General features: G+C 34.5%; 1 protein-coding gene across 1 annotated transcript in view; it reads left to right on the forward strand.

The window, feature by feature from the left end:
• The window catches only part of ERC2 (ELKS/RAB6-interacting/CAST family member 2), a 368,050-nt gene that overhangs the window by 49,546 nt on the left and 291,725 nt on the right, over window positions 1-26,779 (forward strand). Inside the window, exons 2-3 of the mRNA XM_062585913.1 lie at window positions 8,093-8,116; window positions 8,736-9,152. Of these exons, the coding sequence (XP_062441897.1) occupies window positions 8,093-8,116; window positions 8,736-9,152 (441 nt within the window). The remainder of the gene's footprint in view (window positions 1-8,092; window positions 8,117-8,735; window positions 9,153-26,779) is intronic.

A 26,779-nucleotide genomic window follows, 5' to 3' on the forward strand; every position in this document is an offset into this window, starting at 1 on the left:
CTACTTAGGGCAAGTAGCAAAGAAAAGAAAATAAATAGAAAAAGACATCTATCAGCCCATAGCAAAAATAGCGAAAGTAAAAAGAAATATGTTTATGGATTGTAAGACTTAAGTACAAAACCACTATGAAACTTACAATACGAAAATGGTTTAGCTTACAGTTACCCTCAGTTATAAACGGAGATGCATTTTTGTGTGATGATCTCAAGTTTTAGGTGTTATTTTGCATTTACACTCATACTTGATATTTACCAAAATATTTGTGGGAGGTGACCCAGATAAGTTGACTGAACAGACATGAAGCCTGATAGTTCAGGGCAGATTAAATATAATATCTGTACTGAGAAATGCAGATATATAATGTACATGACAAGATTCCTTGTTTAGTTTGGAAAACGCTGTATTAAGGGCAAGCTTTATAGAATTTGACAAGGCACGAAATTTGAAAGTGTCTTGTAAGGAAGCTAGTAAACAAGATTTCTCTCTTTTTGAATAGAGTTCTACCAGCAAGCTGTGTTGTGCAGAAGCTGTCCCACATCTGTCACACCTCTAGAATTTCTGATGACACTGTAAATATATTTTGTGTGTGGCTAGAATCTTCTGTGATTTCTCACCAATTATACCTTCTCCTCTCATCTCTGTTCTTGTCAGTGCTGTTTCATTTCAGCAAAATTCTTTTCAACAGATCCTGAGAGTGTTGTTATTTGGATGCCTGATTTTTAAATTACATTAGGCAGATGAGCAAATACATGGAGGAATCCATTTGCTAATTTATACCGATGAGGAAAAGACTTCTGATTCCCTTTTTGTTCTTCTCTTACCAGAGAAACTAATGATTTGCATGTTTCTCTCTTTAAATATGATAAGCTATAAAATTGTAAGTTTAATACTGATACTTGTATCAGTAATATAACTGAATTTAACATAAAAATTGTTTTGGAAGCTATCATCTTCCAATAATGGAGATTCATATGGTGAAGAATGAGATTGAAGTAGTAGCAAATTATAGAATAAATAATGTGTAGCTTAATTTAAAAATGAGAGAATAGTCAATTATATAACTTGCTGTTATATTGGCTAAGATGAAGGGAATCAAACTCAATACTTTGAGGGTATAAGATATTAAGTTACAAGAGTAGTGCAAGTGTACTGTATACAGCTATGTAATAAGATTTCCCCCCTGCCCCCACCTTCTTCTGTACCACTACGTATTTAATGCTGCCAGAGGCTGGGAGTGATCCAGACCTGCACATTCTGTATTCCTTTGTCCTAAGACACAGAGCATTGTAGTTAGTGCATTTTATTCCATTTTATTTCATGCACTAAAGAAATAATGTGATCATGCAAGACTCCAGTAATATCTCATACCATCCAAATAGTTAACTGCAGAGACTGCTTAAAAATCATCCATAGTACAAAGTAGAACTATTCCTTTCAAAAGCTGTAACAGATCATAAGTTTGACAAAAGCTCTTGTCATTTTGGTATGCAATAATAACCATTAAAAAAAAAAAAAAAAAAAAAACCCAAGGAATTGAATGAAATCTTCAGTTTGGTTTGAAATCCTACTGTCTGGAAGTGTTTGTCGTGAATCCGTCATGACGTGCTCCTGGGAGGTTCCACACTGCCGCTTGCTTAGTGTGAGGCGGTGTGAGCTACATCCCACTTTGTGGGGTGTGGATGTGCCTGGACCTGTTCTGTTTCCAGGACTCCTGCCTCTTCCCCCGATAAGTTTGCAGGTTTTACTGTCAACTGTTTTTCAGTTTGTCAGATTATTTGACCATCACACCACATGGTAGTTCTGGCACTGAGTGTAAGATGAACTGTTATTTATGTGTCATCACAAAGCCAGGTAAAACAGTCTCAGAAGATAAAGCTAATACATTTGTTCCTTTCATTAGGATTGATGAAGAGAAAAGAGTCAAGAGCTAAAATGGAACAGTTTGAGAGACAGGAGCTAAAGTCAATAAAAAGACAGCAGGGTAAGGGAGATTGATAAGGCATTAGGTAAGGTGGAGGGAAAAAAACCCCTAAGTCTGATAAGGTTTCAGTACTCTTTGGCTGAAGCACCAGAATAACAAAATCATCTTGAATGGCTACAAAAATAGGTGTTTTACCTCTATGAGATGACCTTCCCATTACCTCCTTTTCCTATACTGCTGAGCTGAATCATTTAAAGGAAAAACTATCAGAGAATGCATTCTGAATCTCTCACCAACATTGGTGCCCAAAATTGAGTGATTCCTACCTGAGAAATAAACTTGTTACAGATTATCACTGCATTAGAGTCTAGTAGCAAATTGTATATCATAGAATCACAGAATTGGTAAGGTTGGAAGGGACCTCTGGAGATCATCTAGTCCAACCCTCAAGTGAGTGGCCCATACAGGGATCAAACCCGCAACCTTGGCATTATTAACACCACTCTGTAACCAACAGAGCTAAACCTAACGCCTAAATATATGGTGTATTTTATCCTAAATTAATCACCTGATGATAAATTAAGACCATTTCATTTCTGCCACCAAATCCTTCAGGCTGGCTTTCCCAATTAAGACAGCCTCAGCTATGATTTCACTCTTTCTTGAGTTTACATAAAGTTTGTCTTTTCCTTCTGACTTAGCAATAGGCATTTCTTTTACAAAACAGTAGACTGGATTCTTCAGCATGTTCTGTCCTTTCAGTGACTGGGTGATGAGGCAAAGCAGGAGAAGCTGTGTACTTCCGTAGATGAACTAACAATGTTAAATCAGTTGTCATTTCCTTTTCCTCCACTGTTCTCCACATACATATCTAAGCTTTGGGATGTTCTGAAAGCGCTTGTGAGGCCTGGCCCAAAACAGACTGTAGCAGGACAGTTCTGTGCAAGCAATTCCTTTGGGCCTGCAGCTACTTGGTATAGACATAGAAACTTCCAGGTATAAAACGCAAGTTGGAATTGGGGAATGACTATTAATACCTCTTTCCTTTGCTCTGCTTTCTAGTTTTGTTTGAAGTTATGGGGCCAAATTTGGAAAACCTGCACTATGCTTAATTCAGAGAGATTAATGGGAACCCTCTGTCATTTCATGGACTGCCTCTTGGTGTCAGGCTATAGAGAAAGAAAGCAAAGGCCTTGCCAATACTGGGAGAACTATTTATGCATTACCAAGAAAAAAGCATGGAAATAATTTTGTAAGTTCTGGTCAGCAAGTCTCCTTTTAACAGAAATTATGAAAAGCATGATAAATCTTAAGTGTTTTTTTTTTAATCCCACAAAGTTCTATGTGTATGCAGTGACAGCAGAGTGACAGATATTCACAGCACTCCCACATTCCTTGCCTAGTGCAATTAATTATACAATTTCTTTTCCACCCTCACAACATTTATTCTTTCCCTTTCTTAGTAAGCTGCAGACAGAAAAATCTGTGCCAACACAAGTCTAAATTTGGTCCATCATATATAAAGAGAATTGTGAATTTTGAGGCTATATAAAAGTGAATTCTCCTATGTCAAAGTAGCAGAAGACTGCTGCAGTTGAGACTATGTTTTAACATTCCCTTCTCTCACAAAACTGCTACAACAGATGAAAGAGTGTTCTCTCCTTTTTTGTCATTAAGGAGATACAGCCAGTATTTCTGGTTACAGGTAATATCTGAGGGTTCTACTGATTGCTACAGGATAGAAAGGAAAGTTGTGATTGGCTTTACCTATCAGATCTGTTGATTTCTGATCTAAAGTAATTGCAGTTAATGTTTAGAAGTGGTTAATGTTAGCAATACGAATGTTTGCTTTTACTTTTTTTAAGTCTTTTTATTTTACAAATGCTAAAGTTTACTAAACATTGACATTCGATGTACAGAGACCGCTTGACATCTGAAAAATATATTTATTTACAAATACTGTTTTTAGCATCAAGTAATAAGTACTGTCTAATTTAACTTTATGGGCATCCATTTCAAACCATTATTCAGATTAGAGAAGAAAATTCTAGACTACTGGTAGTTGTTGAATATTTCTGTCACTTATCAGTGAAACAAATTTGAAATGCAGAAAACTTGATTTACTATATTTATACAAAGTATGAGTATTTTCCTCAAGTTCTGTATACATGTTATTTCAGGCAATCATTCTTTTGAAAAGTGCATGGAAGTCTGAGCTTCGTTTTTCAAATAAACACCATTAGACTGAAGCTAGATGAAAGCTGATGTGGGGACCAAACTGAAAGATTTTTAAAAATTTTCCTTGTGATGACCTATGATGGAGGGAAGAAAAAAAGTGGATTTTTTAATTAACCTAAATAGCTGAAAAGATTTTGTTTCATGTTGAATTAAATTTTTTGAATTAAAAGGAAACTTTTTTTTAGAAAAATTCAATTTACAGAAAAGATATTTTATTTAAAAATCCCATGAAAGTATTTAAAATACTTAATTTAAAAAAGTGAATGAAAAGTTGTCAAAATCTTAAAAAAAATTCAAGAAAAGTTGTTTGACAACTTGCAAATTTATAAGTAGTTTTAACACAAATCTCTTCTTTCCGTAATTATTCAGCTGAAATTTTTCAGTAAGCTCTGACCAAGCCTTCCGTCCTTAATAAGAAGGAAAGATCAGTATTATGATTCTCAATCCAGAGTGATAAAAAATGCCCAGCTGTTTCCCTATAATATAAGGTTGAATGAAAAATTTTATATGTATGCTATTTTGTGTTTGCTTTTGGCTTTTGAATTTTCATCATATTTACAACACTGTCATAGTTATATTTGAAGCCTTTATGGCTAAAAATGTATTTTTGTATATGGAAGCTGCTAGTCCTCTGCATAACTGTTTTCTGCCAGAAGCTGGGAAAAACAAAACTAAACAAAATGAAGAAATAATAACCCCCCCCCCCAAAAAAAAGAAAAATCCTGCTGCATGAATTCATCATAGAAACTTGTTTTAAAAACTAAACATTGAATTCCTAAAATGATTTTGAAACAAAACCCTTAGCATTCAGGCCACTGAAACAGCCAAAAAAGATTTTTTTTCTACTATGCAACAGCAATAAATTTTTATTCATGATATTCAAAAGTGAGTTTAAGTCTCTGCTAGTTTTGTGACTATTGCTTAGACTCCAAGATAGCTTTTAGAAGTGCTTATAGAAGATATCTAAGGTTAGTATTTTTATTGCTTGATTGACTCATTAACTCTTGTTTTTTCCTTAATGATGTGGTAGGGCTTTCTTCAAAATATTAATTAAATCATGTTTTTAAGGTAGATCTATAAAAAAAGTATTTGATACATAATGATTCCAAAGCAATAATTATGCCAAGCATATTATATTCTTGTGATTTTAAAGTATCAAAGTTTACATGAGTGCTTGGTGGGAAAGTCTCATTTCTACTGACAGAAGAAAGGGAAGTATGTATTGTAGGAGGAAAGATATTCAAAATATTTGAAGGTAGGCAGGCAGGATGGATTGATTCCATCTGGTATGATTTGCAGTTTCTTTGCCAAAGGGATTAACTATGGATATATTATTACTATGACTATTATTTGATGTGACGTGATCCCAGTTCAATATTTCTTTGCAAAAATTTGCGAAATATATAGGGTGCTCTGGAAACAGAGGTTATTTAATGGCACGAATAAGGGTAGCTTTGGATTTCTGAGTGTTTATTCTAGTATAGTTCCTGAAGCTCTAGCTGACAGATAGATTAGGAGGATTCCATATATAAGAAAGTCCAAATAATAGATCTCTGAGCTATGATGGAGAATCATAGTAATATTATGTGTTTAAGAGCTCATGATCTCTTTGGCTTAAGAAGAGTATTAGCCATTTACATAAGCAGTTCTTACTGTTCTTAAAAGGATGAACATTACTTTCATATTTTCACATCAATAAAAACTTAGCTCTCAAACAGGTCTTTGATAGCATCTTGTCCATCTATATTGGAATATGTATGCTATATAGCAAAAGTTGTGTTGAAAAGATGTTGGAATTCCTTTTGAGTATCCTAGAATATTCAGATAAGCCCAGTTGCTAATATAAGCTCTATGTGCACAAATTGGTCCCTATCCACCAATAGCCTTGCCCAAAACTTAGAGACAGTAGTCATCATTCTATGGACTTCAGATTTTTTTTTAAAAAATAATCTGTCTAAGGTTAAGTTTAAAATAGCTTAGAACATCATCAGCTAAACTAAAATGTACTCAAAGGTACAAATGGTGATATTTCAATGTATTCTATGAAGTTTTTGTGATACTTCTTACTCAGGAATTTACTTTCCAAGTGAAATGTTGTTTTTACATGCCTCCTTGCTTTTTTCCTCTCAATATTTGTGTAGTGAATGTAATGGCAAAGTGGTTTCTCATTTTCTTTTTTCCTTTTCTTTTTAACTTTCTTACACCAAAACTTCAACCGTATTTCTATTCTGAAGAAATAATGAGGGGAAAACAATATTTTGCTGTCATAGAAAGGAATCTTGCAGTCTCTTTTGCAAGGGCTGATCATTTTTCTAATAGAAACTGTTTTTAATGCAGAAATTTTAAACATCTATCCTACTCAAGTTTCATTACACAAAAAATCTACCTGGGAATTACATCAGAGAATCTGTATGCTCTGAAGTAAAATGTTGCTTAGTTTAGAGTCATTGCATAACTATTGTGTTGACTTGTTATGATTTACAAAATTTCTGAATTATAGCTTAATACAGTGAAAAATTCTTAAAAAATAAAGTGCTACTATGGTTTTGGTTCTGTTTACTTTGCAGTGTGTGTATCTCCTTGTCATTGCCTTTTTATGTCTTGTTGATTCACTTATTTGTGATAATCATTGAGTTTTATTTCTGTGTTCTTTGAAAATTTCATTTGTATTTATGCACTAAATTTCTGCACTAAAAATGTCATTTTTTGGTCAAAAATAGTATGTTAGTAGATTTAAAGTGGAAAGTTGCTACATATGGAATAGTTTTGAAGTTAAATTTATTGGGAGTATTTAAGTTTATGTAAGTAACTAAAAAGATGATGAGATTTTAAGCAAAGATAAGAGATATTGATAAAAATAGGGCTGTGCGACTACGAGATAAGTTTGATTTCTTGCATTTTAATATGCAAAATTTGTCTCTGAATATTAAAATTTCTTAGTAGTCATTATTGAAAAGGAGTAATTTACATTTGTGTGCATGAGTATGCACTTAAGAAGTTGCAAATATTGACAATTAAGCTCCTTCCATTTATTAAAACAGCACCATTAATGACACAACAGATTCAAGGTATCTAACTGTACAGCATTCCACCACTGACAATACTTTTTTTAATAGAATTTTCTATTTTTCATTCAGTTGAATCTTAGCTTGTTGTTACAGACCGACACTTTTAGATATAATTGTGCTAAACGTGAAGGTAATTTCAAATGAATTAAGGAATACTAAGGGTTCTATAGGGTGTGGTGTTGCAGAGTACTCATAAATATGAAATGTCTGGTGCCATGCATTTAAGTCACCTATATCTTACTGATAGAATTCCTGCAACTAAAGGTCTTCTGATATGGATCATGAGGCTGTTTAGGACTCCATATTTCTGTTCAATTCACTACGCTGTGTAGACAGTAGTGAACAGAGAGAACTAGAAAAAAAATTAATCGTAAAAATATAATCTGAAATGAACACTATTAACCATAGTAATTTAGAATTATTATTTAAGTTCCAACCTTTTAAATGGGAAAAATGCTTTTTGATTGCATTGAATAGGGAGTGCAAAATTTTTTCTTGTAAACAGAGAAGGAACTCTGTGCTCAGATGTAGTGAAGACATTTTAGCACCATTTACAGTGGTGCCTCAAGCCTAAAATCCAGTAAGATGAAATAGGAATATTACCATTATTCACTGGCAGGTTTATTACTTCTGAAACTTTTCTTTGTTGTATTTATTGAGTAGAGTCTGTGATAAGTTTAGATTTAAACATTTGAGTACTGTGAAGTTGTTGGTGCTGTATTGTATAACTCAGTAAGACTGCTTTTTTTCTGTTGAGGGCACTTTTTGTTGAATTCAGCTCTTTCTGTTAAATCTCGTTTGCTTGCATCTGACCTTTATTTATGTTGATTTTTTGCTTCATTTTTTCATTTACCATGCTGTTCAGTTTTTGGATGCCAGGAGAACAAAGGTTTGTCCACTATTTGCAGTCAATTTCTTTTTCAAAATCCAGTATTGCTCATTGTGTATTTTTGTTTGCTTGTTAGAGAAACAGTAATCCTGTTTACTAAACATATTCATAGCTTTAGTTCCCCTCCCTTCCTCCCCCTACTAGAACCACCCTCCTCCCCCTTTCAATTACAGTGAGTGCTTTGATTAACTTTGTAAACTAACAGTACTGTTGAGCACCATGCAGGGCAGAATTACCTTTTAGTCTATGAAGTAATTTAGAAAACATGGAATACTGAGTCTTTCAGCTTTATAGGCACATATTGAATGTACTAATGGATGTGTCATTGCCTAGTGTTTGGGTTTGTTGGTTTGCCTTTCTTTACTTTTAGTTTTACCTATAACTGACACTATTTTGTGTGTGTTTGCTTTCATTTGTTTATATTTTTTAGAAGCACTTGAAAAACATCATTACAGATATTTTGCCACATGCATTTGCTATTTTATAAGGTCATTTGGTATACTTTCATCTTTGATTATGAACTTTGTTCTAATGAACTTTCAACTGTTAGAAAGTTTAATCAAAAACAGATCCTACATTCAGATCCCAAATTGATTTTTCTTTTCTTTTTTTATTGCAGCATCTGCAAATGACAATCCAGGCACTTCAGGATGAGCTTAGAACCCAGAGAGACCTTAACCATCTTCTCCAGCAAGAAAGTGGAAACCGAGGAGCTGAGCATTTTACCATTGAGCTCACAGAGGAGAATTTTCGAAGACTTCAAGCAGAACATGATAGACAGGCTAAAGAACTCTTCCTCTTGAGAAAAACTCTGGAAGAGATGGAGCTAAGGATTGAAACACAAAAGCAAACACTAAATGCTAGAGATGAATCAATAAAAAAGCTTTTGGAAATGTTGCAAAGTAAAGGTTTACCATCCAAAGGAATGGAAGATGACAATGAGAGAACTCGAAGGATGGCAGAGGCTGAATCTCAGGTTAATCATTTAGAAGTGATTTTAGACCAGAAGGAGAAGGAAAACATCCATCTTAGAGAGGTAAGGAAAACTTACTGATTTTAATTATTTATTTAAAAGATATTGTCCAAGTACTTGCTACAGTTTTAGAAATATTCTTTAGAGTATTTGAACTTGTCTTTTTCTGCTTTTATTTTTCTTTAAAAAAAGCAAAAACAAACCTGAAGTATTCGTTTTAAGTTCAAAAGAAATACACATCAGCATTATATGACCTTTGAAAGCAGATATAGAAAAGAAGAAAAAAATATGGAAGAAAGGTAATTAGGTGTCATTTGAGGCTGACTGTCTTTGACAGTGTTTCTTTGTGTGCTTTCTGGATTCTTTCTATTTTGTCATATCAATTGAGTTGATAAATCAAGATGATTAGAACTACCAAAGAAAGAATTAACAGCTGCTACTGCTGCCAACTAAATAGCCATGACTGCATGCTATTTTTGTATTTGATTTTATATCCCTTGTATTTGAGATGACCATTGCAAAATGTTTTGCCTTCCATATGCACATACAAAAAAGCCTTCGTGTATTCCTAATTTATTTTTGTGTGGTGCCACAACTTTTTTTTTTCTTAAATATACCACATAATATTGCCACATTAAAATGCTGGGGTGATGGCTGCCCATGAAATGCTCATGCATCTTTGGGACTGGATTTCAGACAACTGAAACAAAATCTGGCCTCTTGCTGGGCCCATCTGCCCCTCTGCATCCTAGCAGTCCTTCAGCATTATCATGTGACCAGTGTGAGGCAAAACAAGACAGCCTGGGTCTTCCTCAGAAGTACGTTATTGCTTCCTGCTAATATGAGTGAAAATTGAAGGCAGGTTGAGTTCAAGCTGTCCACAATAAGGGGAATACGGACCAACAGCTCTGTTCCCTAGAAATTCAGGAACATGGTTTTCTGATTGAACTTACAGTCTGGTAAAACATGAACCAAATTAGTACAAGAACATGGAAAATTTTTATCAGACTCTTGTATATCACTGTAGGTATGAATGCCAGAGGTTAAGAATAGCTATTTACACCTATAGAATGTGTACAAAATATCTTTTCTCTGCCGTGCTGTAATTGTGTATTTGATTTACAGTTACTTTGTTAGTGGAAAATATTTTTTTAACCTTTTTAACCTGAAAGCTTTATTTTAAGTTTTCTTTTCCTTTTTCTTTCTTTTTTTTTTTTCCTCTAAGCAAAGATATATATTGAGAACTCAGTGGTATCTTGGGCCTATCTGAGGCTTGGAACCACTGGAAAAGTTGCATCACACGTTTGAGTAGTTTGTTGTATACACAGCTTTTTCTCGAAGTTGTATGTCCTGAATCTTTTCTTGAGCAGAACTCTCATTAACCGGTGACATCACTTTTAATGAAGTGTGGAAGTCCATGGATCCAGAAAGGAGTTGCATAAAGAATTAATGATTCTGAGTCTGTGATAAGGAGGCTTGTAAGTGAACTTATATAAATTAGCAGTAAAGCTTCTGGATTTAGATCTGCTGTTCTCAGTGGTACATTCTGTTCATTTTAATGATGGATGACCTTTTATCTATTATTTTTGTTCTATGACTGTATCTGACTATAGCACCAGTATTGCTTAGCTTTGTGAATCCTAATTTGGAAGTATATTGGACATGAAGTTCAAAATTAGCAGACTAGTGAAGTTCTGTAATGGCCTTCCAAGAACAGTGAAAGAAATAAAAGTAAATGGAGCTTGAAAAGTAGATAAAATGTAAGCTTTTGAGGAAAGTTCTTGGGCTTTTAAATTTATTGGTAAGGCTGAAAGAATCTACTATGCGTCTTTGCCTGATACTTACACTGAATTAACTGTGTTAAGAGCTCCCACTGTTACCTGCGGGGGGCCAGGAAAATTCTTTTTTCCCCTCTGTGTACATGTTGTGGATAAAGAGGTGGTCTTTCCTCTGGAGTGTTACAAGTATAGAATGGGGTATGATGGAGTTCCTGTTGATGACGTGCTTTGGTGATTGTTCAAGGTTTAATAGTTTACTGTGTTTGCTAGCAGGAATGTATTTCCCCGTTGTGTCAGAGTGGCAGAAACTATTTGTCAGCTTGGGATTTTGACTAGGAGTTCCCTTGCTAGAGAAGGAATGCAAGGCTTTTGGTGAAGTCTTCTGTCTCTCCAGCTGCGCTCCTGTGGCACATGATATTTATAGCTTTTGATCCAGATTTAAAGTTTGTTACTGGGAGCTTGGAAGTATGGGTGTGTGAACTCTTAGGAACTGTTTACTGGATGCCTGCCAGTTATTCCAGGAATGTGGATTTGGTCATTCAAATAGGCTCTTCTTGGCAAATGTTCTGATGTTCAAATTTGGTGTTTTGCTGTCTTGTGATGGAAAGTTACCTGTGAGCATCAAATGGGTATCAGTTATTTTGTTTGTTTTTATATATTTATTAAAACACAGAATGGAACAACTTTTGATCTTCATGTGTAGCTTGGTGAGTCATTATTATTCCACAGTGCTCATTTGAATTACTGTCACGGCAGGTGACATAGTACAGATTTCCATCATGATGAAACAGGAATTGTTGTGTAGAATCTTTGCAGTAGTCTTCTCAGTGGACCAACATTTAGCTAGGGATTGTAGGTTTTCATCCTAACTGTATAAATGACCTTACAGAGATACTGGATTTTTTTTTCCTCAAGAATTATTTAAAAGTTATCTGAAACTAGGATACATTTATAACTAATTCCATTCATGAATAATTCAGCATTATTCAAATTTTGTTATTTCTCTGTATCTTTAACAAAATACTCTCTGTTTTGGAACTTCTTCTGAAATGTTATAATTTTGGTCTATAGGGCTCATGCATTGAGTATATTTCTGAGAAATTAGTGTATTGTCTTGTATAATGTACTGTTTAATCAGATGCTGAAAACTTGTCTGTTTTTTAAGTAGTTTTGCTATTTGACTTTCTGACATTTCACTTGAGCCCGGTTAAGGAAGATAAACTTTTTTTTGCATCAGCAAGTTAAGTTACTCAGCTAACAGTGTGTCATTTGACCTGTACAATGATAGATTCTTTTATAATCTCCAGAGAAGAGCACTGTCTAAGAACAAAATTCTGAACATGATGGAAATGAGGTTGAATGTGAAAATATAATTGAAGACTATAGCTATTCAGTCTAAGCTTTACATTAGAAAGCATATATAGTTCCACTTTTCTTCCCATATGCTATGCTATCTAATGTAAAAACACTTTCAATCTACGGTTTTTTGGTTGTTGAAATCTAATTGTGTACCATTCCATCACCTTTTCAATTCTAACTGTATCCAGCTGCTAACCTTTTTTTGGAAGTTCACTCTTCAGAAGTGAGAGAAAGGACACTTCTTACAGTTTGCTCGGCTTCTGAAAATATTTTCCCCTAACTCAACCATATCATTCTCTCCTAGGCAGTCCATAGCTTAGTCCTTTAAAATAATGCTACAGCCAGAATTTGTCGTCTTTTTGGTTCAATCTCAGTCCTTTAGACTGATGGAAGCAAGCAGAGATCTCTGCAATGTGATGGAACTGGAAGTTAAAGGATGAGAAGCAGAATAAATTAATTTTGTTTATTAATGATCACTGGTGGGTGGAACTTTGACTGAACCAGAGAACTAAGTTAATATGCTGTAAGACAAACTGAAGCAACTGTCTGTGAGACATTGGCAACTAAGGACGTTCTCTTCTACGCACATTCAGACTTCCATTGGCTATCAATTATATCTCCTTGACATCAAACAAACTTTCATTTTTTTTTTCCATTCCTATAGTTCTTCCCACAACCCTACTTTTATTTTGGTCCTGCAATATTTAAGCATATCTTATCAAGAGGAGTGTTGTAGAGGTGTGTGTGTGTGTAAGCAGCTAGAGCTAATTAAATGAACCTGCCACACTTGAAAGAGGAATGAAATTCAGTCAAACCAAAGATTTCTGAGGGATTATAGGAATGCATTTGTGCAAGTTATAATATTCTAGTGTTGTTCTTGTTTTTTAGAAACCAAAAGAGTTCTTTTCCTTGTGAATAACCCTAGTAGCTGTTCACTCCAGTAGCTGCCTCCAAAGAACTCCAGGCTTTTGATTATATTTCTTTGGGAAGGTACAGGAGGAGACTTAAAAATAGCTAGTGTACCAGAGGCATAGGAATATGTCTGGAAAATAAAATAATCATGTTTTTTTCATTGTTCCTAACTGATTTGGAATCACTTTGGAACATTAAACACATGGCCTCTCAAAGAGTATACCTTTCTGCAGTGCATCTTGAAGCTTTGTTACACAGAGGCAAACTTGCATTTACTCAAGTTTTGTGTTTGAGGCTACAGAATGAGGAGAAACATCTGTGACAGAATATGTAAAAATGTGCCTTTTGGATAACTACGAGTTGAGGGTAAGTGGAGAAGGGTTACTTCTTTGCCCTGAATAAAGGGCTTGTGTATATAGGGAAGAAAGGTTTTAGAAAGGGCAAATTGAGGCCTAGAGGAGGAGGAGACACTAGCTGAAGTTGGAATCCTGTTCTGTTACAGGAATGGCAAAGAATGGCAGTGTAGTTAAAGTTCATTAAAATAAACATGCTTTGAAATATAAGCTATGCAAAACATTTTTTTTTTTTATAATACTACATTTGATAAAATGAGATTGGATTCCTTACCATGTATTTAGGAATTTAAAATATATGTAATTATTTTTTGTTAATATTTTTCAGTGGTAGCATTTTTGTGGAGAAAATGATACAGTAATTGCTCTGATTTGAAAATCATGTTTCCTGTGAGGAATAATGTGATCTCTACAAATAAATATATGGAAGAAAAAAAAGGCATTCTGGCAATCTCCCTGTAAGCACATTTATGGTTGAAAATCTATCTTCAAGCCATAATGTCATACAATGGCATGCTTTACATTCAGAGTTAAGTATCATGAAGATCACTAAACATACATTCCTATCATAGAAGGCAACATTCCTGCCTTACAGTTCTTAAATTGGTTATCACATCTCTTTTCTAGAATTTTAAATAAAAGTTTTTCCCCTAGTAGGTTCTGTAGGTAATATTGTGATTTTATCATGTGGAAATCTAGCACAGATGTTCAGTATTACTTTTTTAAACGTAGTGACCACACATTATTTACCCTAAGTACCATTAAGTATTTTTTTATTATTGCTATTAAAAACTTGCCTTAGGCAAAGTCCCACTAAATCTCTAGTAAAGTCAAATGTTAAAATTCCAGCAAGTATTTTTATTATGTATACATATACATATAATATACACACCCTCTCTACATTACATACAGTTTCACTAAAATGGAATCTGAGCTCATGCAGGATTTTATATGCACGTTTTAACTCTTTATCTTGCATGTATTCTTAAAATAATGTTGTTGCACATGGTTTAAAGCTACAGCTTTTTATGTTTAGTAGAAAGAAGATGAACACAGCTTCTTTATTGTAATTTAAAGTACACTTCTAAACTTTCAAGGATTTTTAAAAACTTGCTCTATGTTTGAACTCAGCTTGGTCAAATAATGAAGGTTGCTGATGGGACTTGAACTGCCATCATGAATTAGTTATTGCATGTTTTTAAAGTTATTAATGGAGCAAAGTTCCTTCTTCCACTGTGAATAGAACAGATGCCTTGCAGACTTCTGGTGTTTACTGTAAATGTCTTGCACTGGAGCCAGTAGTAATTTACAAAGGAAATGCTTTATCGACACCAAACATTTCTTCCCTAAAGTTAGTTATATAGATTAACAGCCATTCTAGACTGAACCTCTTTATTAGGCTCATTAGTGCCTCTTTCCTTTTATTTCCCCGAGCTTGACTCAAAATATTAATCTCATTGGTGGTTATACGAGTATTTTCTATTGGGGGAAAAAAAAAAGAGTTGAAGCAAGAATTTTAAGCGCCCCCCCCCCCCCCCCCGCTTTTTTTTTGGTATATGATTTTTAATATCTCTGCTTTAAATAACTTGTAACAAAGACCCTCATTAAGACAATTACTTTCTATCAAAATATCCAGAGTATTATGTGTGTTTTTAAGGTGACCTCTTAAGTACACAGGACGACTTTGCAGTGCTGGCAGTCAGTCCAGACATGGAAACATAGACAGAACCTGATTATGCTCTTGAGAACAGTAATTGCTTCTAACATAGCACGTTCAGATTTTGTTATGCTCCATGATATTCTTGCCAAGGTGCTTGGTTGCAATAGTTTTTACAAGTCCATGCAGAGAATTAGACAGCTTTCTTCATTTAGGAATCAGTTTCTTTAAAGACACACTCTCCAAGACAACCACTAGTTTGGAACCTAGATTATAGGAAAACTGTCAGTTTGAAACTGTATTAAATGTTTTGGAATAGTAAGTAAAGAAATTATCCTAAGTGGAGATAGAGAAATCAGTGATTCACAAATAAGCTGTTTTTATATCTTCCAATATGTGGAGATGATAAATGTGTTGACCCTGCCAGCATTCCTGGAAGGTGCATCCTTTAGAAGGTAATCTGGGGACTGTCTTGATTTGCTGTAAAACTAATATCATCCCCAGATGTGGAAATAATATCTTTGTAGGGCTGTTTGCCCAGTTCACACATGTTTTGGGAGTTGCAGGCTGCGTATAAGCATCTTAGACACTAGCCAATAACAAAGCAAAGGAAAATGATTCCCTCTAAACCTCTGTTTGTTTTCCATGAAAGTTTTCTTTCCTTTCATCTTCTCTCCATTTTTTTAAAAATCTCTATTCTGTGATCATGCTGCTACTTGTTTCTGTGGCAAAAACTTAATTACTGCAGTCTATAATGAAATTAATTTCTCAAATTTCCCTAACTTTGTTCATATGAGTGACAATAGCTTACTTATGTGACTCTCAGTTCTGACATAATGGTGTGTTTACACAGAAAGAGTAAGAGCTGAATGTGAGGGGAGGAGGGGAAGTTGTTATGCTTGAATTCCTGTGTGCTCAGCACAAGAAAACATACCCCCACAGAACAGTAAGCCTTGGAAGGGATTGCCTAGAGATGTTGAGGAACTTCCCTTCTTGGAGATATTCAACATTTGATTGGCAAAGGGCCCTGAGCACCCTCATCTAACTGAAGTTAGCTTTGCTTTGAGCAGGAGGTTGAACCACATGATTTCCAGAAGGCTCTGTTGATCTGAATGTTTCTTTGACTATATGATCCCAGTGTAGGGAAAAGCAGTATCATCTGGTCATAAATGTAATAGTGCAGTCCAGTATGTGATTGGGATGCTGTGATAACATTAATGTTTGTCCATTGGGAGTCTTGTATTGTTACAAAGTCAGTGAACTGGTGAGCTTCCAGATGTTTAATCTAGATGCTGTAATTTTGACAATTCATTGATCATTTTGTTTTTTCTAAGATGATACAGTATTTGCATAATGGTGTCAAAATAATTTAAATCTTAATTTTCTCTTAATCACTTTTATAGGACTGCTTTTTTCCTATGTTATTTTGCTTTTTAATTCCACAATATCAGTGTATGCTTGAAATTCTGCTTTTGTAGCTACCTATTTAGTACTTTATGGGTTTCTCTAGTACAAAGACTGTTATGATTGGTTAACCATACCTTCAAGCAGCTATGTCATTTAAAATATCTATCTTAAGGATACTATGCTTGGTATGAATATAGTGTTCCTATAAAACTGTTAGGTTTTTTTAATCAGCAGGGTTATATGCTATTGAAGTGGAAATTCAATTCTGCTTTCACTTAGTTGTTGCTGAATGAATAGAACTGAATTTATAAAAAGAGGAAAATGCTTATATATCCATTTCTAGGGCACACCTGAGAGGCTCTTTGGTCTGAATTCATAAATATTAGGGGAGTATTCCTGATAACTTTTTCTCTCTCTTTAAATGGAACCCTTTTTTGTTTGATCTTCTGGCAGTTGCTCTAATTCAGGGGAAGGATTCCTTAAAAAGAATGAATGAATGTGTGGAGATGGCTCTGGCTGAAGGAAACGCAGTGAAAGAACGGAGGCAGATACGGCTGCCAAGAAACAGTGACCCCCTTCTGTCAGCTTTCAGCCAGTGCCCCGGGAATATTTTTTAACTATCTTAATGTTAGGTCAAAATCTCTTAAACTATAGTTCATTGAGAATAAAACTAGCTACAGAGTCTTTACAGACATGTCCTGAATGATTTGAGATTGGATACCGTTCAGCCTTGGAATGCAATGAATTCAAGTATCTAGCTTTTTTTCTTTTTCTGCTCTGCTGCATAAGGAAAGAAGGTTTCTCCACTATTTCTGTTTTGAAATTAGTGACCGATTCCAGCCAAGCTGGAGCATTTTAACTCTGGACATTGTTTTGTTTATGCATAGAGAGCTGTAAGTTAGAGACCTCATTAGATAGAGGAAAGTCTAATATGAAGGCATCCAGCTTCCTTTGGAACATGAGTTGTCGGGCAGTTTTGGAAGGAGGATACGAGATGGCATTAGCTAATGATCTGTTCTCCTGTGGCACGTGCTCCCATTTAGAAACATTTCAAAAAATTAAAGAATATACTAAAAAGCAAGCATTAGAATAACAGTTGTGGTGCATTTATTATGATTTAAAATTACTGACCTTTACCCAGACATAAGGAATTGGAAATATGCTTAAAAAGTAGACCTCAAATCTGAACAAACTTTTTTTTTTTTTTTTTTTGGGGTTATAGGTATGTTGTCCTATCACATCTCAGAAGGAAAATCTGTTTGAAAAATAATTTTGCGTCGTCTTTTTTATATGAAGGCTACTGCTGAATCTATTTATGTTTGATATGGTTTTCAAACTGTATGAGCATTTCCAGAGGAATGTTAGAAGAATATTCTGAGAACCTGAATAGTTTCAGTATTATTGCTAGAGTAGTTATAAATTGGCAGCTATTTTGCCTGAAAGGAAGAAAAAAGCAGAGGGGGACATTATTTTCCCCATCATCTTTCAAGAAACACTCTAAAACTATAGAGGAAAATTATTAACACTTTCTAAAATTATAGAAAGTGTATATAGAAATAATTACATATCTATAATTAAAGAAAATTATAGATTGAATAACTCTTGTTTTTCTAAATTCTTTTTGCATATTTACCTAACTCCAGCCAAAAGCAGAAGATTAGTAAAACCCCCTCCTTTTTTTTTTAATTCTTAGGGCTAATATTTTCTGAACCCTACCCCCCCCCTGCTATTTCCAGCACATCACAGTTTTCAACTAAGTTGAGAAAGCTGACATTGAGAGTCAGCTCTATTAGCAAGATTTGTGTTATGAGTCATGCAGCCTTTTATTAAGACCAAAAAGCCAGGTATCTGAAGTCATGTAAGGTTGGCTTCATGAAAACTGCAAGAGCCTAATCTGCCACCAAGCAAATGTGATGAATTTGTATCTATCTACTTTTACCTTCCTGTTTATATTTTACCCTCTGTGCATGTAAAGCCAGGAGCGGGGAGAAGAAAATGTATTTTGTGGCTTCTTTAAAAGTCAGCCCCCTAAAAAGGAAATGTTACTTTTCATTTACTGAAGTTTGTCCTTCCTTAAGCTCTGTGCAGCAATGTGAATTTTGCCTTTGTATTTGCCTGGCCTATCTCAGTAATACCAGTGGAGAAGTATTATAGATATTAAAGAAGTATTATAGATATTAAATATGGCAAATAATGTAAACTCTTTCTAAAGTTTCACCTGCAATTAAGTTTGGAAGTGGAATGTTAGGACGGAATGTTAGAAAAGCAGAATGTTGTATCGAGCCGTTTAATCAAACAAGATTTCTGATTTAATAAACAGATGGAACTGGAAACTTGTTCCAACTCCTTTAGAAAGTATATGCAGCCTTTGATTTAGTGGAACAGGAATTTAGCTGCTCACTAATTATTAACTAGTAATTTCCTAACTTTATAGAAGTATTTATTGTCCTGTGAGACAATCTTAAAGAAAGGCCAACGTATTCTGTTGATGGTTTGACTCTAAAGTCTGATACGATTACAGAGCTCTCAAACCAAATATATCATTTTGCAAATATAAAATTTGGCAATGAATATAAACATATCCTATTTCAGCATAAAGAGTTGGTTTAAAATCCTGAGGAGTCTCCAAAATATGGATATATCTGAAAATGCTGAGGACAAAATCTTATTTGTGTTTTTTCACAAGTCATCCAAATGAGGTCAATGAGGTTAGCTCAGTGATTTAAAGTGAACAGGATTAGGTTTAAATGAGTGAATGAATCTCGACCTTTGAGAAGTACAACTGCTTAGTTACACAGAACAGAAGGAAGTAGTGTTGCTTTACTTACTTGGCTTATTTAGCAGAACATATGTACTTGGTGGTAAATCATCCCATTTGCATGGAAACAGTCTTTCAGTTGCTTTTCAGATTATTTTTCTTCTATTTGAAACAAAGTCAACCCCCCCCCCCATTTTTTTAAAGTGTATATGTATAATGAATATACGTAAAATAGTTACTGGTTCTGTTTGCTTTTGTGATCATTGCTTTCATGATTAAGAACTATATTTCCCTTTGGGGCCTTGTCCACCTTGCCATGGTCCTTCCACTTTGATATAGAAGAGCCAAGCGATATTCCTGCTGGTCTTTTAATTGCACTTCATTGTTCCTGTGGAATAAATAAAGCAATAAATAAAAAATATATGTGATCCAGGAAAGGAAGTGTGAATTGAACATATTTCCTGTAATTGCTGTAAGAGGACTGTATCTTCAGTACCCTAATATGGAGTGTTCTGAATCAGCAGTTTTTCTAGAGTGTAGAAAGTCAAAACTGTAGTGTTTCCCACTCGATAGACTCAGAAAATGTAAGGGACATACCTACGATGTTCGTTCTTACTCTGCTCTTAAGGTATTTTACTTGAACTTAATTTTTATTAAACACAAAGTTTGTATTCCATCCTATACACTGATGATACTGGAAGATTTTGTACATAATCCAACTTGTACTGACGTAATTTAGGAGAACAAAAATAATCTAATAATTGACATATAAAAAATACTTACCCAGTTTGCTGCTACTGTACTTGGTAATTGCAAGCAGGTGGTTCTTAGTGATGTGTCATCTGAATTCTGGCTACTGTCTTCCTCTATTAACAAAATTCTTATGCTGCCATTGCTCTGCTGTGCTGCCAATCTGATTCCTAATTCACTTCAAACTAGCATTTCTTGTGAAAGTGTTCCATACGGGGAACTTGCTTTGCTAAAGTAAGTGTATGTTATTAAAGGGACAGTACCACACTTTTCCTTACAAATCTGTATTTGCAGAATGCATGCTTTCTATTTGTTAATACTGTTATGCATTTCTTTGGTCACAAAGCTTTAATCAGCTTTGGTTCTTGACATCTTTTATTCCTCTGAATATAACTTATTTACACAAACACATGGATCTTAAGTTTTAGTTTTGTAACAGTGATTTTAAGCTAAATGATGTAACTTTCTTTCCTCTGGCTCATTGGCTCAAATAAGTATTGAAAAAACATATTCTATTAATACATCATCTTTAGGAGAGGCTCATTTCTCATTTAGTGATATCTTTTCAGCAGATTTCTGCAAGTGGTAAGTTAATTATGTTTCTACTTACTCTTCCTGTATTTGGCAAAATTTTTAAAGGTTTACTAACAGAAGCAATGGTATTCAAATACTGAATATGAAAGTGTATAGTGTTTACAAGATGACCTGAAATTATTAGAAAATTGTGGTGTTAGTCTGTGTTCTTATTTTGCTTTTATAAATATTAGTAATCTACTCATATTATTTTAAGGTTGAAGGTAAATTATCTTGAGTTGTTTTCCCTTTTCCATGTAGAATTGCCTAATTGTAGATGCATGAAAAACATAAGAACTAGCACCTGTTTTGCAGGAAGACTTTTGACTAGAAGGAATTGTTGGTTAATCAAGTGATGCATTTTTTGTGGCAGTGGTATATAGAATAAATCAAGTTATGGTTCAGATAGTTAAGCTGTAGCTTTCTTTGAAGTATGACACCTAATGCTTCTTCACTAGTCTTTGTCGATACATCTCACTTGGGCCATATTGAAGGGAAAAATGAAGGACGCATTGTTTCTGCCATGCTTCCAAAGCATGATTCAGTTCTGTAAGCTCATAGATCTGACTTATACAGAAGAGTTTTTCATCATTTCTTCTTGTTAAATGAACAAACAGATGACAGTATGTTATAGAAGTATGTAGGTATGAAGAGGAAGTAGAAATTATTCTGAAGACATGGGGAAACGTGGTGCATTCCTTTTCATATATCTCCTCAGGGAGGAATGGAGATAAAATACAACGTGATAGCTCAGGAATAAATGTTATCTTTTTGATTTGCTTGCATTTCAAGCTCTTTCCTTTTTAAGTTAAGAGTTTGCTTATTATCTACTGTCATGCAACTTGCTAATTAGAGAAAACTTTGTTTTATTTTATTTTTTTTAAGCATGAGCTTCTGATCCTGCAAGCATATTCTTCTTTCACGATGATTGTGTAAACTATGTTTTGGGACCTATTTATCTAGTTTGTTTAAAAGCAAGGATGTGAGAAAGTATCATCTGAATCCATCCCAAATATTTCTTTTTTTGAATTACAATGTGAACATGATAGATGGGACCTCGTGTAAACTTTAGTACAGCTGTACACATGCTTATCTGAACAGTCCCAGTGAATGTTGTACAAAATTGTGTAGCACAGGGAATTATATTAATTAAAAATCCAAACTCTCTCATTATGTCACTACCCAATTACCACAGATTGAGCTTGGTAGTGATAACTGGGAGAAGTTAACCATGTACTTTATTACACCCAAGATGGATGCTACTTATTTCCTTAATGCCCTCCTTTCCCAAAGCCTGCTTCGCCATTTACATGTAACCTGTTTTGTTTCCTCTAGAATAGTTAGACTTCAGACCTACATTTTCACATGTATGCACCATCATACATCCTGCATCTTTGTAAAGATATGAGGTTCCAAAGGTCTAAAAATACATTCAGCATTAGAGGTCATAGAATTCAAATTTTGCTCTTGTAATGCACAAAATGTTCTGTGGGTTACTGTATCTTTCCAGTGAGCTAGAATAATCTACAGTAAGCTCAGCCTGGTGGCAATGAGAAACTTTGTCATTCCACAGTTTCAAATGTAATATCTTCTCTAAACAATATGGAAAAATGATTTAATCAGAAATTAGTCAGTATCCAACTATCTGTTCAAATCTTTCATATAAAATTATATATCGGAGTTTTTTGGTCACTAGATGGCACTCTTGAATGAGGATTGGGTTTTATTCACCTGGCTTACATTCCTTTCACATATGATCCCTCTCTATTAGTTATTTTCATCGCTCATTTTACAATGATATAATGAATTAATTTGCAATAATATAATGAATTAAGAGGAGGGATACCATCATTTAACGGCAAAAGCATGATACTTTTACTGAGATTTTATAGCAGCTTGTAAACTGAATGCAGTTTGGAATAGTTGCAGCTAAGAATTAAGGCAAAGATGGTAAAAGGACTAGTGACGCTCTTTACACAACAGGTAAAATCTGAAATTCAGTCACAATGTATTAGTCAAGATTTGTAATTTACTTCAATTTACCAAAATAAGGGAGCAAATTAAGATGTCATCTTCTGCTTTTTAATATATTGTAGTTTCCCTAGGGTATGTGTTGTCACATTACCTCAACTTTGCGGAAACACCTGTAGGTTGAAACAACGCAATTGGAACGTGGGAGATGTACAGTGGAGAATATCTTAAGTCACACTGACATGCCCTGCTGCATTTCAAGATAGGCTTGTGATACTTAGCTTACTCAAAAGTTTTCCTGCTTTTGAGAAAGAGATGTTAATGTACATCTATACTGAAGAAGCCAAAGACAGCACGTATGTAGCACATAGTTTGTGATGCCGTTTGGATCCTCTAACATGAAAGATCCTATAAAGATGTAGCCTTTGTGAATTTATGGAATGATTCTGTAATTAATTCAGTGTATAAGTACCTTGCATTAGATAATACGTACCTTACAATTAGACAATAAGACTGTCTAAATGTCATCAAATTTATCTGATTATTAGATTTATTTATCAATTTTTTCTTTCACTAGATTTAAAAACATCCCTAATATTCTTACTGGTTCTAGTGGGAATTGTAAATCTAAATTTCCTATTCAAAATTTAATCTCATGTGCAGTCATTGATGTTCTTGCTGTTGTTCTCACAATACTTCAAATACTGTGTTCCTTGAGAAGAAATAGTTGGGACTCATTCAAAACACCAAAAAGCTGCATTGTTTCTATTTAAACAAAAAAAAAAAAAAAGTACAAATGAAGGTTCTTTTACAGGCTACAGAACAAGCCTTTGTACTTTCTTTTTAGTTTTAAAATAATTAAATTTTTAAACAACATGACACTGATAGCATAGAATATATGCAAGACAAAGAATCTAGGAACCAGATTGTGTAAGAGAAACAGAACCTGTCAAATGGCTAGTGAATATTGTGCGCACACACACACACAAAAAAAAAAAAAAAAAAAAAAAAAAAAAAAAAAAAAAAAAGGAAAGAAATTGCCAGTTTTGCTTGTAATCTTGTACCTCTGAGTTTTTTTGGCCTGACTGCTATGCACTGAAATAAATTTGGTGTTTCTCAACACATTGCTTTGCTTTGTAACATATTCAGTGCTTGACTTTGTCTTTAGTACAGGAAGTCCCCAAGATTCTGTAGTGTGGTTAAAATATATATATATATATATATATATATATATATATATATATATATATAGTCCAAGCATGAGAAAGGTAAATAATATGCAGGTATACACAGATGCATTTTGTCTACTGTTGCTGCTGCTGTTAAAAGCCTTTCCAGTTTTTTGTTACAGAAACATGAAGGGTGTTCTTCAGACCTCAATCTTTCACATCTTGTGTGGAAGATGGAATAGCATGTTATGCAGGTTTATTTTCTTTTTTCACTTGTACCTTCCACATAGCATACTGAGGCCATTTAAGGTCTTTCATTATCTACAGTGGGAGAACATGAACATTGAACTTGTGCACTTGTCAAAATTGTGTAAGAAAATGTTATGTTCCAGAGCACTATGAATTGCAATTTGCATCCTGCCTCAGACCTTTTGTTTGTTTGTTTGACAGTGGCCATCAAGTAAAAAGACACTAGTTAACAGTGATACAGAAAAGATGAATGGGTGGTGCAATTACATCTCTTTGAGAAAAGAGTTTACTATCAAAAGTGTGATAATTATATTTTAATTTAAATGGCTTTTATACTAAAATCTAATTTAATTATTGTGAGTTGGTCAAGTGTACAGGCAAACTATGACAGCATGTTAGGGAACTATTTGTGGTTATTCTGAATGTTAGCAAGGTTTTAGCAAAATCTTAAGAGCTTCAGTGCTTCACTTGCTCCAGTGCTTCAGAGAGCCAGTGTACCTTACAGTTTAAGCTGCTTGGGTGAGAGCAGGGCACTCTCCTGGCTCTGACATTCCTTGCTTTGGAAGTGATGGCAGAGAATCTACCATTCAGGAGAACAGTGTCTTCAGTGTATTTTTATACATGATTTTTCTACATGTTAAATGATTCCCAGGCTGTATGTCATTCTTGACAAATTTTGTCAGTCTTCCCCAAATCTGAATATTTCAACTTTTTACATTTTTACCAGTGATTGTGGACATGTCAGAGAGATGAGAACACCTAGTATACTGCCTGCTATGTTGCTGCCTTTGTGGTCATCTATTGAACGTCTATTTTGATGAAATAGTGCAAGAATTACAGTATCCCAAGGAATTACCAGATGATTGCTATGATTTTTTCTTCACTTTTTTCTAACATAGAAAAAGGCTGTGGAAGGTTTTGTAGCTTGGACTAACAACATAATGGTGAAAAAATCTGTGTTGAACACGCATACACACACACACAGATATTTTTGTCTGGTTTTGTTGTGCAGTAGCACATACATTCTGTAATTTACATTTTATTTTCATAGAGCACTCTCAGGAGAGCTTTGTCACAGAGGAAGTGGAATCTATATTCTGTTTGTGTGCTGGAGAAAAGTGTATTATCATAGCACAGCAAGAAGGATATTTATTGCAGGTGCATTTATTTCTAGCAAAAAAGTTGGTCTGCTTCAGACCATTGATTGACTGAACACCTGCACATATTGCAGAGTCAGAACAATCAGTTTGTTCTCAATTATTCTTGACTGTCTTGGAGAAAGTCGTTTTCAGCTCTCAACTTGAAAAAAGCGTATTTTCACATAGAGGAGTACATCTGGCAGACAAAAGATTTTCTGCGATAACAAATCTCAGAAGCCATTATCAATATAATGTTACTCTTCAGCTTCTCAACAGTATTGCAAGTGTTTACAGTGGTCTTGGTAGTACTTACATCCAATCTGCATCATGAAGGCATAGGATAATTGGCCATAAAAAAAGGGAAATCTTACCAAGAGTTTGGAAACAGATAAACATACTCCTCTTGTATTTTTCTTGTATCTTGATATAGATATATCTATCTAGCTATATACCTATAGAAATCTATAGATATATAGATTAGATATGGATAAATAATTAAAGCGTGCATTTTAACACCAGCTCAGATGTCAGAGTTTATCAAAACAGTAGTGGACTTTAGGGTGGTAGGAGGGAACTTAGTTGTGGAAGGATTCCAAGTCAGCGCTACTTTGATCATTTATTTCCACTGAGCATCAGGGATTTCTTGTCTCTGATTTCTGAGGTCACATGTAGTTGGAAGCCTGGTACCACATGCAAAACTTGGCCTTTGATTTCTTTGCAATTCCTTCAGAACAGTTTGCATTCCAACAGTCTAAAAATAATGGTTTAAATCCCTCAGAAGATCTGAGTATCTTTTTGTCTGATGGAAAAATATAAATAGAGTTAAACTTTCTTTTTTTTTTTCCCACTGAAAAGAAATTATGAATACATTATTAGACTGGGAATTCCCAGGCTATGAATTTGTGGTGGTTGAGCTCCACAGGCATCTTTGACATTCCTGAGCTTTAACAAATGTAAAATGTATTTGAATATTTCATACAATCTCTTCCCATTAGAATTATTGGGCACTATGACAGTTTGCACTGCATAAACAAATAAGTAAGGGAAAGCATAAGCTGCATAATTACAAATGAAAGCAAGTAGGATTTGGAATTGGTATATATGTAATCATGTTCTTATATTAGCAATATGCTTATCAGTTATTTAAAATGTGCTGACAGCCTTAGCAGAAATTTTCCAGGGATGAGAAGCGGAAGAACTAACTTGATATATTTAATTTTCCAGTTGTGGGGGTTGTCAGTCTGTGGATTCATTGCAGACGAGTATCAGAGTTTTGGCTCTGTGGCTGGCCAGAGATTTCTAAGGGATGCTTTTCTGAGTCAGCAGTTAGTTTAACTAATATAGACATTCTTATCATTGCAACTGTTGTGGATTGCAAACTGACTAAAGTAGCAGTTCAACTAGCATCTCCTGCATTGGCAAGTCCTTTGGGTTTACACAGTTGTTTGAGTTGGCTCTAGTGATCTTGTTCGGCACCTTCTCAAGTTGGATTTCTTGCCTCTGCAGGGAAGATGCATTTGATATCTTTGTCGTCTTTCCTCTTATTTAGTAGTGTGCTTTTTGGATATTTGCTACAGAAAAGTCACATTAACGCTTCTTATTTCAGAATGGAAAG

The sequence above is a fragment of the Rhea pennata genome, chromosome 12 (assembly GCF_028389875.1).
Source record: "Rhea pennata isolate bPtePen1 chromosome 12, bPtePen1.pri, whole genome shotgun sequence".
NCBI lineage: Eukaryota > Metazoa > Chordata > Aves > Rheiformes > Rheidae > Rhea > Rhea pennata.